Source organism: Durio zibethinus, chromosome 7, assembly GCF_047325235.1.
Source record: "Durio zibethinus cultivar Kanyao isolate XHJ-2024 chromosome 7, ASM4732523v1, whole genome shotgun sequence".
Taxonomy (NCBI): Eukaryota; Viridiplantae; Streptophyta; class Magnoliopsida; order Malvales; family Malvaceae; genus Durio; species Durio zibethinus.
This window is the reverse complement of record NC_143168.1, coordinates 27571036-27588064: the sequence shown is the minus strand read 5'-3', so window position 1 is coordinate 27588064 and position 17029 is coordinate 27571036. Positions and strand designations below refer to the sequence as shown.

At 28.2% G+C, this 17029-nt stretch overlaps 2 protein-coding genes across 2 annotated transcripts; both read left to right on the top strand.

Annotated features, from left to right (window-relative positions):
* Nucleotides 1–9141: 9141 nt before the first annotated feature.
* LOC111277291 (peroxisomal adenine nucleotide carrier 1-like) lies at nt 9142–12182 on the top strand. Its single transcript, XM_022863641.2, has 5 exons — nt 9142–9360; nt 10230–10461; nt 11095–11241; nt 11368–11525; nt 11614–12182. The coding sequence occupies exons 1-5, from the start codon at nt 9218–9220 to the stop codon at nt 11897–11899; spliced, it is 966 nt and encodes a 321-aa protein (XP_022719376.1). The 5' UTR covers nt 9142–9217; the 3' UTR covers nt 11900–12182.
* Nucleotides 12183–13542: 1360 nt separating this feature from the next.
* Nucleotides 13543–16288, top strand: LOC111277290 (uncharacterized). The gene is made up of 6 exons (XM_022863639.2): nt 13543–13791; nt 13921–13960; nt 14210–14290; nt 14674–14860; nt 15268–15535; nt 15902–16288. The coding sequence occupies exons 1-6, from the start codon at nt 13735–13737 to the stop codon at nt 16106–16108; spliced, it is 840 nt and encodes a 279-aa protein (XP_022719374.1). The 5' UTR covers nt 13543–13734; the 3' UTR covers nt 16109–16288.
* Nucleotides 16289–17029: the final 741 nt, after the last annotated feature.

The following is a 17029-nucleotide window of genomic DNA, read 5'->3' as shown; positions in this document are numbered from 1 at the left end:
AATTAAAAAAAAAAAGGAAAACTAATGTAGGAAATGACAGAAGTTGGAAATATTTTTTTTATTGTTTTCCTCCGCAAAAATATATCAAACAAGGCAAAAAAAAAAAAATTTAACTCAAATTCAATAATTATTCAAATTCCTATTTTATTGTAATTAATTAAACCCTCGAACAATTATTTACACCAATTGAGTTCTTGTTCGATAAAAAATGTTTAATTATTTTTGTCTAATCAAATGTTTAATTGAGAAAAAATAAAAATATAAAAGTTTAATTTGATAAAAATAAATATTTAAGCATTTAATCGATTTGAATTAAAATATTCAAAAATTAATTGATTATAATAAAATATCAAAAACTTAAATGATTATTAATGAGGGGTTCTATTTGTGTTAGAGATTTTTAAAATAAAATATTTAAAATAATCTCACATTGAAAAAATAAATAAAAATAAACAGTTAAGTCTATTTACAATAAAGAGATAAGTCTATTCAAAATAAATAATTTTAACTGTTAAAAAATAGATAATTTTTGTCTATTTAAAATAAATAATCATATCTGTAGGAAATTACAATTATTTATTTATAAAAGATTCATCTTGTTTTCTTAAAATACACAGAAATAATTTTTGGAACTCTCTCTTTTTCTTAAAACTCTAATTTTTTTTATAAAAATTTTACTGTAAAAAACTTTTATAAAAGTTCAGTGATTTTATGATACACCGGTGATTGCTAGGTGAATAGATTTTGTTAGTGCAAAATGCAGTCAATTACTAGGCTTCATTATATCTTTAAGGTTTATTGTCTGCAACTCTTTTGCATATATACTAATTAAATAATATGGTAGAGGCAAATAAAATATTAAAGAAAGTGGCACTGTTACACACCTTAGAGCTTTTTCTCAAAATTTCAGATTTACCAAAAGTAGTAATTCTAGTTTTTCAGAATTTGCTCTTATAATCTTAAGGTTTTATTTGGTTCGACAATGGCTACTGAAGCAACACTCAAGGAATTGACTTCTAGTTTTGTCAAATTGGATCATTTTAATGGTGGTAATTTTTGAAAATGATAGAAAAAAATGTATTTTATACTTTCAACCTTGAAAGTTGTATATGTTCTAACAACTCTCAGGCCAGAATAAAATGAAACAAAAGAATCTGTAGCTACAACAAGAGAAAGAGGCAAAAATAGGATAATGTAAATTACATGTGTAAATGTTATATTTTGAACGGTCTGTCTAACAGCTATTTGATACATACCAAAATGAAACTACTGCAAATAAGTTATGAGACAACTTGAAGACCAGGTATATGACTGAAGATGCAATAAGTAAAAAAATTCTTATTAGTCATTTCAATAATTATCATATGGTTGATGAAAGTTTTATGATTAAAACAATACATGAAATTGAAAGAATGCTTAATTAGTTTAAATAATATAATATGAGTATAGATGAAATAATTATTGTATCTTCTGTAATAAACAAATTTCCTCTATCATGGAAGAACTTTAAAAGAAGTCTAAAACATAAAAAAGAAAAAATCACTCTTGAGGCTTTAACTAATCATCTTCGAATTGAAGAGGACTACAAAAAGCAAAAATAGAATTTTGGTTATGGTGATATCACAGTTCATGTTTTGGAGGAAAGCCAAACTATAAAGCTTGACAAAAAGAAGTTTAAGTTCAAACAGATTGCTAATCGGCATAAACTCAAAAAGAATAAGAAATGCTCATGTTACCATTGTCGTGAGCTCGGACATTTCAAAAAATAATGTCAGTTACTACAGAAGAAAAATGATTCCTTAAAAGGAGATACTTTTGAAAATTTTGTTACCATGATTTTCGAGATCAACATGCTCGAAAATGATGAATCTTGGTGGGTTAATTATGAGGCAACAAAACATATATGCAAAGATAACAACATGTTCACAACATTCAAACCAAGTGAATATAACAGTGTAGTCTACATGAAAAATTCTTCTGTAGCAACAATTAAAGGTAAAGAGACTATTAACCTTAAATTCATTTATGAAAAAACGCTAACTTTGAATGATGTTTATTATGTACTAGAAGTTAGAAATAACTTAATGTCTGAAAATCTACTGAATAAGTTTGGTTTTAAACTTGTATTTGAGGTAGATAAATTTATTTTGTCTAAAAGAAAAATTTTTGTTGAAAAAGGATATATGTATGAAGGAATATTCAAACTCAATATTATTAATAAAAATAAAATTGTTGTTTTGCTTACATAGTTGAATCTTCATATTTATGACATTATAGATTAGGTCATCTAAATTATAAAAAAATGTAAAATATAAGTAAGCTTCTGTTAATTCTTGAATTTGGTCAAGACATTAATAAATGTAATACATGCATGTTGACTAAAATTACCATAAATCATTTTCATAAGGTTAAAAGAAATATTAAGTTACTTGAGTTAATTCATAATAATGTTTGTGATATGCATAACACTTCTACATCATCTGAAAAAAATATTTTGTCACATTTATAGAAGATTTTACTAAATATTATTATGTTTATCTGTTATATTCCAAAAATAAAGTACTTGATAAGTTTAAAGTATATGACTCTATTTGTTTCGCAAAAAATGATTTTTGTATTTTCAAGTGTTTGTTTGGCAAAAAATTAGCCGATCAACTAAAAATGACTTTTTGGTCAATAAAAAATGAAGCCATTTTTTTTAAAATTGTCATATGGATTTAAAAAGGAAGGTATTTTTTGAAAAAATGTTGTCTATGAGAACTATTTATCAATTCTTTTAAGCATAATTTTACTTATAAATAATATTATATTAATAAATATTATTATAAATAAAAATAGTACTAATATATTAATTTTAATAAATAATATTATAATATATTAATAAATAATATAAAGAATAATAAATAGTTTTATTTTAAGTATTTTTTATATTAACATCATATTTTAATATTAAATATTATTATTAAAATATAATTATTTTTTAATATTAATAATTTTAATAATAAATAATTTTTAATATTTTAAAAGTTTATTAATATTATAATATATTAATAAATAATATACTATTAATATAACATATTAATAAATAATATTATAATATATTAATAAATAATATAAAGAATAATAAATAGTTTTATTTTAAGTATTTTTTATATTAACATCACATTTTAATATTAAATATTATTATTAAAATATAATTATTTTTTAATATTAATAATTTTAATAATAAATAATTTTTAATATTTTAAGAGTTTATTAATATTATTTGAAAAAAAAAGATTTTTCAAAAAATAACCGAACAACAAAAAATATTTTTCATTAATTCATCCAAACAACAAAAAATTTCTTTCAGAAAATGTAAATATTTTTCAGAAGTTATTTTTTGAAAGTCATTTTCTATGAAATAAATCGAGCAAAACTTGAAGTTGAACTTCAGTGTAAATCTTTTATCAAGTTTTTAATGTCAAATAAAGATGAAAAAATTATAATCAAAGTTACTTTGAATCTATCATAATAATCTACCAAGTTATTATTCTTTATACACCATAAAATAATAATATAGCTAAAAGGAAGAATAAGGTCATAACGGAAATGGTAAATGCAATGTTATCATATTCTGATCTTGGACAAGGATTTTGGGGTAAAGTTTTATTAATAGCTTGTCATATACTAAATAAAACTCCTAACAAATAAACAAAAATAACCTCATATGAGCAATGGAAGAAAAGAAAAAAAAATCTTAATTATTTAAAGGTTTATGGATGTATAGCTATAGTTAAAATTTTAGAACCTAAAAGAAAAAAGTTGGGTGAAAAAGGAATATAATGCATATTTATAGGATATGCACAAAATAGTAAAGCATATAAATTCATAGTTATTGAACTAAATGATTTAATTTCAATTAAATTTGTCATTGAATCAAGAGATACAATTTTTTTATGAAAATAGATTTAAATTTATTTCGAAACAACTACAAGCAATTCATCTTATAAATGGCAAAGAAATTCCAAATCCATTGAAACAAATTGAAATTAGTGATGAGTTTTATAAAAAAATAAGGACAAGCAAAAGGGTTAGAAAGGCAAAAGATTTTTAGACCAAATTTTTTTATATTCCTTATGGAAGGGATTAGTGACAGCATAAACAATAAAATTTCTTATTGTTTTAATGCAAAGTCTAATCTTGTTACATATAAAGAGAGAATAAAGTCTCAATATTCTACCTTTTACAGAAAAGCAATAAATGATGAAATGGATTTGATAATGGGAAATAACATTTGCATTTTGGTTAAACTTTCATTTGGTTATAATCTAATAGGTTATAAATAGATTTAAAAAAAAATGAAGATGGATGGAACTGTAGATAAATTTAGTGTAAGGTTGGTAGCCAAGGGCTTTACACAAAAGTAAGAGATAGACTATTTTGATATTTATTCTTTAATAGTTAGAATTGCTACAATTAGGCTTCTAATTTCACTTGTCTCGATTTATAATTTGATTACACATTAAATGAATGTAAAGATGGCATTTTTAAATAATGAATTAAAAGATGAAGTATATATGGAACAACTAGAAGGATTTATCATTCTAGGTTAAGAGCACAACGTTTGTAAACTTATAAAATCCTTGTATAGATTTAAGCAAGCACCAAAATAATAGCACTAAAAGTTTGATGAAATCATTCTTATTAATGATTTTAGAATTAATAAGTCAGATAAGTGCATATATAGCAAATTTGAAAAAGGTAAATGAGTCATAATTTGTTTATGATGTGGATAATATGCCAATATTTGGCATTGATTCAAAACAAGTTAAGGAAACAAAGAAATTTTTGTTAAATAACTTTTCAATAAAATGTATAGGTGTAGTGGATGTTATTCTTAGAATTAGAATTATCCATAATGATAGTGGCATAACCTTGTCACAGTCACATTATGTTGAAAAAGTACTTAAAAAGTTTGATATTTTTTTTTGTATTTCAATATCTACACCTATGGATTCTCAATTAAAATTAGTATCTACTATAGGTAGAACAATCAATTAATTGTAATATGCAAGATTAATTAGTTATCTGATGTATGCAATAACTTATATAAGGCCAGACATAACATTTGTTATTAGAAAGTTAAGTAAATACAAAAGCAATCCAAGTAACTTGCATTGGTAAGCAGTTAAAAAGTACTTCGATATTTAAAGAAAATAATCAATTGTGGATTGTGTTATAATGGATATTCTTCAGTTATAGAAATATATTCTAATACTAGTTGGATTACTAATATGAAAAATCATGCTTCTACAAGTGATAGATCTTTGTACTTGGTGGAGGTGCCATTTATTGGGATTTCAAAAAACAAACACGCATAACAGATTCCACCATGGCAGACGAGTTTATTGCTTTAGCCGTAATAACTAAAGAAGTTAAATAGCTAATAATTTATTATATAAAGTACCTTTATGGCCTAAATCAATTTTTTGAATTTCTATATGATGTGATAGTGAAGCAACTCTAGCAAGGGCATATAGCAAAGTATATAAAGAAAAGTCTAGACATATTGGATTAAGACATAGTTATATTCAACAATTAATTTCAAATAGAGTGATCATTATAAATTATGTAAGGTCAAGTGAAAACTTGGTGAATCCTTCAACCAAAAGTCTTGCTATAGAGTTGGTAAAAAAAACTCCAAAAAATGATGGGGCTCAAGTTCATGAAGTAAAGTCACCTATTATGGAAACTCAACTCAACGTTTAGTATAACGTTAAGTCTTGAGTTCAATGAGACAAAATACATCATCTGTGTTTGACTGTTAACACTATAGTAATGTTTAATGTCATCCTAGATAAAATGCTTTGTACCCGTAATGATAAAGGAATGATAAGTAATATAACATAAATATGTTAGACTATTATAATTACGGAACACTCTAGCTAGGAGCTACCTATGTGAGTGTGAAGTGTGGTTGCTTATTAGAGTTTAAAAGCTTGGTTCTAACAACACTCATAAAAAAAAGATGTAGACTCATGGCCATATATGTGTCACCGAATACCAGGTGTTGAAATCATTGTGTGAGACAAGTTCGGTTAATCAAAGCTGGTTCAAAACATAGTTTACCATACGAATTCAGTTAACTTTAACTTGTTTTCACTAAGTGAAGGTTCAAATCGAAAGATATATATTATTATGTAATTGATTTTCAAGATCATCATAAATCTAGATTATTTTGAAAATGGTAGGGGATTGTTAAAGATTTTTAAAATAAAATATGAAAAATAATCTTATATTAGAAAAGAAAAAATAAAAATAAATAGTTAAGTTTGTTCAAAATAGTGAGATAAGTCTGTTCAAAATGAACATTTTTAACTGTTTAAAAATCGATTATTTTTGTCTATTCAAAATAGACAGTCATTTTTGTAAGAAATAACACTTTTCTATTTATAAAAGGCTTATTTGATTTTTTAAAAATACACAAAAATAATTCTTGGAACTCTCTCTCTTTCTTAAAACTCTATATTTCTTTTATAAAAGTTTTGCTACAAAAAATCTTTATTGAAGTTCAATGATCTTTTGATACGTTAGTGATTGTTAGATGGATTAATTTTGTCAGTGCAAAACGTAATTAATCACTGAGCTTCATTGTATCTTCAAAGTTTACTACTTACAACCCTTTTGCACACTTACTAATTAAATAATATTGTGAGGGCAAATAAAACCTTAAGGAAAGTAGCACCGTTACATGCCTTGGAGTATTTCTTCAAAATTTCATATTTATCGAAAACAATAATTTCAATTTTTTAGTGTTTGCTCTAATTTACACCTTAAGAATTACTCAATAGGCCCTAAAATTTTTATTACAAATTTAACTTTTAGTAAAATTATTTAAATACCTATTAATTAATTTTTTTTTATCCTTTACATACCTTACATTTTTTTTTCTTTTCTTCTCCTTTCCAGACTAGCAGTAGTTTTTTTCTCTTTTTCTTTTTAGTAACAAGTCATATTGTTGTCAAAATTCATAATCAAAATTTGTAATATATTATATACTGCCAAAATAGGAAGTGAACTTAAGAGAAACAATTATTACAATGAAGATTTGAAAATGATGATTGGGTAAGTTGATTTTCAGAAATAGATATTCAAAAGTTTTTAAGAGTTTCTAGAAATCTATTTTCTAAAGTTTCAAATCGTATTGAAACACTTAAACCCTAAATTTTATGAAACTACACAAGAAATAAAACAAAATATATAAAAAAACAAACAATTTACTTTTGATTATAAGTTTTCTAACTTCACATGGGTGAATTTTAATTTGAATCTAGTTTCAAATTTTTAGGGTTTACTGTTGGAAAGAGGAGAGAAAGGAGATGGGGTGTGAGGGAAATTAGATAGGGTGTTTGGATGTTTTGATAAATTTTTATTTTTAGTGTGGAATGTGATGAATAAAAAATGAAATATTAAAACGGTGTTAGGGTGCAAATAGCAACCATCTTATTGAATTTTTATTTGAGGATCTTTTTGACCTTTTTGTCACCAAACAAACATATGCATAAAATATCATCTAATTATTATTTGAAGAAATATTTAAAGACAATTAAATTGGCTTGAACATGAAACTCAAGCTTATAAAAGAAATTATAATTGGTTCAACCTCTTTATGATTTCATTTGATTTTGATTTTGCATGTGAAGTTTAAATCAAAATAATTTAGTATAAAAAATTTACTCACAATTAACCATTCATCCATCTTTTATGAGATAATATTATAAAAAAATTATCGAATCATGCATTAAAATCATGTGTGAATACATAGAATTATAACGATAAATTATATGTAAGGCTTTAGTTTAAAATTAGATTTTTATAAAAAAATCATATTATGAAAATAAAAAATTATAATTTAGATTTTATATGATACAAAATCTTAATCTATGGTCATGATACTCACATTCTTCTTTCTTTTCATTTCTTTAATTTGCACATTGCTTTCAACTTTATATTATAATAAAATAATGTAAACTTTGAGCATACAATGGAATCAAAACCAACAAATATAACATTTGACATTGAAATAAAGTATTATTTTCAATGGTGAAAGTATTCTATTAGTGAAGGTGGTTGACACTAACTTAGTGATTGTCTCTCATCTTCCTTGTTTTGTTGCTCAAACAAGGTTTTATGCTTCCATTAACTTAATAAATATTCTCATTTCCACTTTTCCTAAGCTTAAATTTATCGTATTAAATGTATTCATAATTTGATTTTCAATAATTTTTTTTAATTTAGGAGAATAACAACAACATTTAAAAAAAGGCTAATGAAATCTTCAAAGTTAATTAGATTTTCATTTCTTATATGTTAATAATAATTAAAAAAAAGTAAAAATAAATTATTTACTAATTGCAATTTAAAAATTAAAAATTTTATTTCTTATAGGTACGTTGATGTGTATAATTAGTATCAAATTTGACTTTTTCAAAAATAACAATGAAAAACTATTGTTAGATTATTAGTTTTGAGTTTAATATTATAAAAATATAAATTTTTTAATAAAATATAATTTGTAAAGTGAATAAGTAAATTGCACGAACACCGAATTAAAGATATTTTTGAAAATGTAATAATTATATCAATAAACAATTGACTCAATTAATTAAGATTTATTTTTTTCGATAAAAAATTTTTAAATTTAAATTTTATTAATGATTATTTATTGAGATCATTTTAAATATATGATTTATGATCACTTATCTTATATTATCAAATATAAAATAAATTTGAGGGAATGAATAATTTATTTATCTCGATTTTTTTTACTAACAAAAATAATTATAAAAAAAAAGGAAAAAAAAAAAAAGAAAAACGCCGTTAGTTTCACTTGCAATTAGTGACGACTGACTTGACCGACTTCAAAACAGTGAAATGAGTTATACTACGAGTGTATTCCTACTTACCAACTCACGTGATCTGTTACAAACAAACAACCGACGTTAAGAATCGCCGTTAACATGGACGGAGAAATCCCACGTTTTTCCAAATCCCAATGGAAAACGCCAAAATCTCCGTCACCCCTCAATCACGTTTTTCCTTTTCCAGCCACCTTCCATGTATTCTTCCTATATTACCATATAAAAGCCAGCTGAAATGGTTTCATAGATTCATCAATTTCCAAAGGCCAAAGATCAAGTAATAAAGAGAAAATAAAAAGAAGAGAATTTTTAAGATGGGTGTTGATTTAGAATCTTTATCAGAGGCAACTTCAGGTGCTATAGGTTCACTGTTAAGCACGACGATTTTGTACCCTCTTGATACCTGCAAAACCAAGTATCAAGCCGAGGCTCAAGCCGATAGTCAACGAAAATACAGGTCACCCATTTCTTATTTTCGGTTCTTTTTTATGTTTTCAATTATGGGTTTATTTTGTTTTGTTGTGAAATTTCGTTTCTTTGTTGTTTGGTGTTTGAATTTATGTTGAATTAATCTCTTTTTTAATATGGCTTCACTACTTTTATTTGTTGTGTTGATTGATATGTGAGGTTCAAAGGATCGAAGTTATCTTTTTTTTTTTTTTTAAATTAAAAAATGTTATTTTTTCCTGGTGTTGTATTCTTGAATGAGTTAGCAATGGAAGAGAACAAGCTTAGAGCAGAAGAGTAATTTAACAAGTGAAAACTTGCTACTTATATGTGATTTGCTTATTAATTCACATGAATATAATCCTAGCATAATAAGGTACGTTAATTGTGTTGGATCATAAGATGTTGATTTCATTATAACCTTGCTGTTTTTCTGGTCATGTCTTTCTTTTTTCATAGTTATTGGTGTGGAAAATTGGCGTGGTGGGTCTCAGATGATGACCTGCAAGGCCATAGACAGAAGATTGGAGTTGATTCTGACCTAACCCTTGGGAGCAATGAGTGAGAAAGGAAAGAGAGTAGTAGACGAATAAATTTACCATATTCTTATCGCGCATGATGACATTACCATAATTTCCTTTAGTATAATTATCCGTACTAAGTCATCTGAGATTCTTTTGAGAGGATTGTTTTTCCTTTATGATCAGATCACATGGTTGAAAGGTGAAACTGATTATTCCTATTTCATTGTCCCAACTGCTCCATATGAAGGATGTTTTTTCCACGTGTGCCATACTGCTTGGCCTGTTGGCAATGCAGGAATGATTTTTCTTGGATTAAGCTTGTCATTTTCTGATCTCAATTTCTTATCTTATATAGGAACCTTTCAGATGTATTTTGGGAAGCGATATCCACCCGCCAAGTTCTTTCCTTATACCAGGGCCTAGGCACAAAAAACCTTCAGTCATTCATTGCACAATTTGTCTACTTCTATGGATATAGCTATTTCAAAAGACTGTATCTAGAAAAGAGTGGTTCCAAGTTTATTGGAACAAAAGCAAACTTGGTTCTTGCTGCTGCAGCAGGGGCTTGTACTGCTATTGTCACGCAGGTGAGATATCATTTGGCAAGTCTTTTATGTTTTTGTTTTTAATATATAAATGTTTTTATCCATCCATGCAAACAGTTTCTTTTCTACTTCAAATCTAGCATATCGACACTGAGCTGTAGGATGCTTTGGAAAAATATTGAATACTCAACCTTCTATGTTCACTTGGGAGACTACCTTGTATGATTAGTACTCTTGCTTGGCGGCGTTCCATGTGATTGCTGCAAAGACAGATAATCAGAAAATAAAACGAAAGGAATAAAAATGTAGAATGCAAGTCTTTGGTGTTTAGATTATAGATCCTGGGTGTTGTATTATTGAGCAATAAAAGGGTAAAATATGACTAATCTCTGATTATAGGCAACACTTTCATTGAATATTTTGATTATGAGTGACTGTTCAGAACTTCAGATGAATACCCCTCCAGTTTATCTACGTGGAGATAGGTAACAGTAATATGAAATTGTATACTATTACTAATATTATTAACTTTTGAACTGAAGTGGAAAAGATACTGATGTTGTTGCCAATAAAGTTTCAAGTATCTTTACTTTTTATGTAGAATTTCACATAACCGAAGAGCATGTATATTTTAGTTTGGAGTTTGATGTCGAATACTTGGTTTATCATTTGTAGCCCCTGGATACAGCCTCCTCAAGGATGCAGACTAGTGCGTTCGGAAAATCCAAAGGACTCTGGAAGACCCTCACAGAGGGCACCTTCAGTGATGCATTTGATGGCCTTGGCATCTCTCTTTTGCTGACCTCCAACCCTGCAATTCAGGTGCTAAACCTTGCTTTGAATTTATAAGAGTGGAGTGTCTTGCTTCACACCTTTATTTTCAATTCTTACTCTTGATTTTTAAGTTTCCTTCCTCATAACTAAGGCTAGAACTTTGGTAAACTGCAGTATACAGTTTTTGATCAGCTGAAACAACGACTACTTAAGAAAAGATTGAAGGAAGCAGACAAAGGTTCATCCCCAGTAGTTCTATCTGCCTTCACAGCTTTCCTGTTAGGTGCAATATCAAAGAGTGTTGCAACGTTTTTGACTTATCCAGCAATCAGGTGCATAGCCACTCTCTCAAATTCACACGCTAGAAGAATGCTGTGTTGTGGACTATAAGGAACTAATTCATATGTCTACTCAATGCAGGTGTAAGGTAATGATTCAAGCTGCAGATCCAGATGATGATGATGATAAAACTAAGAGAGCTCGACCAAAATCCCGTAAAACTGTGTCAGCAGTTGCTTTTGCTATTTGGAGAAGGGAAGGGATTCCTGGCTTTTTCAAGGGATTAGAGGCCCAGATCACGAAGACCGTACTAAGCTCTGCTTTGCTTCTGATGATCAAAGAGAAAATTACAGCCACCACTTGGGTTCTCATACTTGCTATCCAAAGGTATCTATTGCTAACAAGGGGTAGATTAAAAAATGTGTGACAAGTATAATATCAACTATTATTTGGAGATAAGTGAATAATCTGGCTTCATTTGAATACAAACCATTTGTAATTTATAGAGTAAGGTACAAATTCTTTGAAGGATAGCTGCCGCAACATTGATGCTCATTTAGGTAAACCAATCAGAGCTATCTCTGGTTGCTTCATCCTCAAAATAAGTTTGTATCGATGCAGGAACATAATGCAAAACACTCACATCGATATTACTGGTATGATATACCCGCATGTTCTGTTTGAATGAAAATTTCATTATTGTTTGTCAATGTTTTTGTGCTACAAGAAGGAAGAGTTATTGCTTGAACCCAGGAAATGGCTGTTTCTAGCCTTCCATCAAGTTTTTGCTGCTTTTATCTAAATGATTCAGGAGCTGTTCCTTGCTAGATGCATTGAAATACTGTTTCCATGACAGGCACAGCCATAAATAAGGCAAATTTTCATGGGATTCTTTTAGTGGCATGTATAAATTGAAACTATTCTAAGATAAAATGTTAGCAAGGCTAATTTCTTTAGAATTTAATTCAGGTATACGGTGAAAGGTTTTAATCTGTGTGTTGTTGACAATAAAGCTTGTTGAGGGGTCAATCACAAGCCAATTAGGTGGCTAGTTTATCAGTCAACTTCTTGTCGGTATGTATCATCCATGATTAGTGTTCATAATTTAATTTTAATCGAATAATTAATTAAATTGATTGAATTTGATTAATTAATTAATCATCGATTTAATTTTGATAAATTAATAATTAATAAAAATAATTGTAAAAATTTTTTGATTTAAGTTAATTCAATTAGAAATTTGATTTAAAAATTAAATTAATTAAATTAATCAAAAAAATTTTGAAATATAATAAAATTTAAATATAAAATATAAAATATGTAAAATAAATTATTTTATTTACATATAAGTAAAATTTTTAATATATATATTTTTTGTGCTAAGGAGGCAATGACGCGTAACCCAGATGTTGCATTGGAGTACTCGTAGGATAGCCAATACCTACAAATTCAGCTAGTAAGAAAAAAAGTCAAATATTTGGGAGAGTACACCAAATTAACAAAACCAAACGGTTGTGTCAGAATGTCAGATTCCATTTTGCCATCCAGTCCGCGGCGCTGTTCCTTTCCCTATGAATCTGTGAGATTTTCCTCTGCCATTCTTTTCGGAGAAGATCATGTTAATGGTATTTATGGAGTCTGACTTAATTTTTACGAATTTAAATACTTTAGTTCAAGCACAAGTAAAACTTTGGTATAAAGCCTAGAATTTTGCAAGATCAATGTAACATTTTGATCTTTGAGTATTTTGATACATAATTTTATTTAATTTATTTAAAATATAAAATATATAAAATATATTTATTATTTGATTAATAAAAAATTAATCAAACTGATTTAATTAAATTCCATCAATTAATTTTTAAAATAAATAAATTCAATTTAATTAATATAAATAATAGAATATAATCCCATTAATTCAATTCAAAATTAATTAAATCAGGAACACTCCTATTCATAACAGCAGCTTTAGCTCTAAAATTACTAGTAAGAATTGGAGCTTAGCCCAAGCCAGTCCGCGTAACCAAACCAAATCAGAAATGTAGTTTCGTTAGTGGGCCAGTTCCCTCCACCCATGAATCGAAACCCTGTCTTAATCCAAACCTTTCGCTCTTCAAAGAAAGACAAAAACATACAAATAATTACCCAAAAAAAAAGGAATAATAAAACAAATAAAACCTCTCGACTTCAATAAGAGGGAGAGACATCGGTAGAACAAAGAGAAGAAGGAAGAAAAAAGTTGAAAAGAAAAGAGAAGAAAAGATGATGTCCGGAGGTTATACCAGCATTGATAATCAGAAAGTTTCTGGATCTGTTCCCGTAAGTTTTATTTAATAAATTATCGCTTTTTAAAATTTTTTTTCTTAATTTAGGATTTTATTACGTTTTTTTAGCTGAAATTAATCAGATCTCATTCGCTAATTATTTTTTCAATCCTTAATTTCTCAGGCAGTTTCAGATCCCGGCCACGTGGCCGTCAAATTCACAGGTGCTCTCTCTCTCTCTCTCTCTCTCTCTCTTTTCCTTTTAATTGTCAAATTATGAATCTGAATTTAAATTCTTGTACTTTGTAGTATTAGTCGTTTGGTTGCTTTAAAATGTAGGAAAGGAAATCAGAGTTTAAAATGGATGTATTGAATGTGTATTTTAATCGATAATGAAGTGTTAGAGTGTGGTTTTAGCTAATTTGTGTATATATGGTTAAATTTTTAATTAATTAATTTATCTAAATTTGTAGATTCGAGCCTTCAAACATTTCCTCCATCCAGTGCGCAGGGGAAGATCTCTGGTGGAACTCAACCTCCTCGTGATGCAGATGGTATTTCCAATTCCATTTGATCTGAATTCCTTTAATTTTGTTTTCGTTTTCGGTGAATCTGATTTGTGACTGTGCTTATGCTTTGATTTGTTTATCCTGATGCATTATGTCTAGGATTCATGATCTCATTAGCTTTATGTGAATGAATTTGTGACTTAAAGATTAGATTTTGTTTTATATTGGGAAAGACGATCCATAACATTGATGACACATTTGAAATAGTTGCTATATGGATCGAGTAGTTGAGCAAAAGTGAATAGATCAAATAGATTAAATGTAGTTTCGGCTATGTTGTAGTTGAAATGAAAGATCTAATTAGCTTGTCGCGTGTACAACATTTGTTGTTATGTTGGTGAAAAATGATGGCATTTCTACTGAGGCAGATTCATTTTCAAGACCTGTTGGTGGCTCTGATGAACCGCAAGGAAGTGGCTGGTTTCGTACATTCACAGTTGCTGCATACAAGCCATACTTCGATGTTGATACTTCAGATGTTTTGGATAGACTTAAGGAGTCACTCTTTCCATTTAGAGGAACATTTACGGAGAAAACATCTACCAGCCCAGATTTGTGAGTTTTCTCCCTGTGACTAATTTATGTTTAGATAGAGTAGTGAGCTAAGCACTGATTAGTTGTTGAATGTAGATGTATGGAAAATTATTTAAGCTTGAGACTGGAAAGTTTCTTTTCTATTTCACATGATTAGAAACATTTATTTAGGAATTGGTGCCTAACACACTGAAAGAAGAGAAAAAAGAGTTGAAATTGGCAGGCTTTAGTGTCCTGGTTTTGGACAATCCTTAGACATGAAATACAAATGTGGATTTTAGAAAATCTGATTTTGCCTTTCTGTAACTATAATCGAATAACTTTAACTTTCATCTGATGGAAATATTCCACTTTGTCTCTTCTGCACCCATCTTTGCCTATCCCTATAAGTAGGAACATGCATGATTTAAAATTTAAATGTTGTGCAGATATGGACCATTCTGGATATGTACCACTCTTATATTTGTAGCAGCATCTATTGGGACTTTTGTGACCTATATAGCACACAAGCTCAAGAAAAAAGAATGGGATTATGACATAAATCTGGTGACATGGTCTGCTGGTGTGTTCTATGGCTATGTCACTGTGGTTCCTCTTGCCTTGTATGTTATTCTCAAGTACTTCTCAGCACCTTCAGGCCTTGTCCAGCTGTTTTGTCTGTATGGATACTCCTTATTTGTCTTTATTCCAGCATTGGTAAGATTTTTGGTTTTTGAATTTTGTTCTCTGAATGATAAGATTGTTTATCTGCCTTCTCATTTTATTTTTTCGGGAACCTTACTTTTAAAGATCTAAGTTGATCCCTCAGCCTCACCTTCTTTGCCCCAAATTTTAAAGAGATTCCAAGCATTAAAAAAACTGAGAAAACTGTCTGAACATTCACTCAAAAGCTAACACTTGGATTTCTAGCAATTTATTTATGGCGAGTCTTATTATTGGAACATTCTTACCCTTAACAACTTAACCTTTTGAAATAAAGCTTAGATGTGAGATATAGCAACCTTCGAGCAATGCTAGAAATTTCTTTTTGTAGCTAAAATTGTTGCTTCTACTTGGTTGCAGTGTCTGTCTGTTGTCCCCTTGGAAATTTTCAGATGGGTAATTGCAGGTGTAGCTGGATTCATGTCGGCAACTTTTGTGGCACTTAATCTCAAAGCTCATATTAAGTCAGCTGGGGAAAGATGGTTCTTGATCGTTGCTAGCATCTTTCTGTTGCAGCTGGCTCTCGCTGTTGTCCTCAAACTCTATTTGTTTACTGTTACCGTGTAAGATTTAACTGTTCTTTGATAAGCCAAAATCAGTTAGTTATAGATCAGAAAGAAAGAGAATTTTGGGCCTTTGACTTTTAATGGTTACAATCTTTGGCGGCAATATTTTATTCTTGATCAAGTAAAACATCTTGTATTCATTCATTTGTAATGCATATAAATGCAAGTGACTATTCCCACATGATTGCTTTCGATCACCATTTTTTCTTCAACCTTGGCTTATAGTTGTTCCTTTCTATATATGTATCTGAGAATGGCCAAAGCTAGCTATGGTCATTACACTGAAGCTCTTATCATGTACTGGTAATGTGCATCAACCATTAGGCTTTAAATACAGTAGATCTAAAATTAAATATATGAAATGTAAGTTTAGTAGTTGTAGAAAAATGAGGGTTAATGTGATTAGGTTGGGTGGTAAGGTAACATCAAAGAATAATTATTTTTTATTTTTGAAATTAATTATTCGAAACGATGTTAAAAATAAAAAGGGATATAAATTATAGGATTTAATCTAGTTGAGTGACATGGTGAAGTACGTCGGCCGTTTTGTGTGATTGCAACATTTTTTAAAATTAAACGTGAAGTTATGTAAGGTTTGCATTGATATATGGGATTAAGTATTAAGGCATTAAAAAAGAATAAGAGAAAAAAAAGATGAGCGTAGTTGAGTTGAGAATATTTAGATGAATGTGTTATAAGAATAAAAGAGATAAAATCAAAAATGAAAATATTTTAAAAAAATTAATAGTAATTCAAATTAAGAAAAAAATGAGAGAAGATTATTTCAGATGATTTAGACATGTGAAATGCAAGTTTATTTATATGTCAATTATGAGAAATAAGCTTATGAATTTAGGAGAGATCAAAACTTTTAGAAATAATTATGACAAACGATGTAAATAATAAAAAATAATACAAGGGT

What these genes read in the sequence shown, in the direction of transcription:
- LOC111277291 (XM_022863641.2), top strand. Translation starts at nt 9,218, where the DNA reads ATGGGTGTTGATTTAGAATCTTTATCAGAGGCAACTTCAGGTGCTATA. An exon ending in GATAGTCAACGAAAATACAG is followed by an intron (nt 9,361 to 10,229) that starts GTCACCCATTTC and finishes TATCTTATATAG; the next exon opens with GAACCTTTCAGATGTATTTT. An exon ending in TTGACTTATCCAGCAATCAG is followed by an intron (nt 11,526 to 11,613) that starts GTGCATAGCCAC and finishes TACTCAATGCAG; the next exon opens with GTGTAAGGTAATGATTCAAG.
- LOC111277290 (XM_022863639.2), top strand. Translation starts at nt 13,735, where the DNA reads ATGATGTCCGGAGGTTATACCAGCATTGATAATCAGAAAGTTTCTGGA. An exon ending in ACCTCCTCGTGATGCAGATG is followed by an intron (nt 14,291 to 14,673) that starts GTATTTCCAATT and finishes CTACTGAGGCAG; the next exon opens with ATTCATTTTCAAGACCTGTT. An exon ending in TTGTCTTTATTCCAGCATTG is followed by an intron (nt 15,536 to 15,901) that starts GTAAGATTTTTG and finishes ACTTGGTTGCAG; the next exon opens with TGTCTGTCTGTTGTCCCCTT.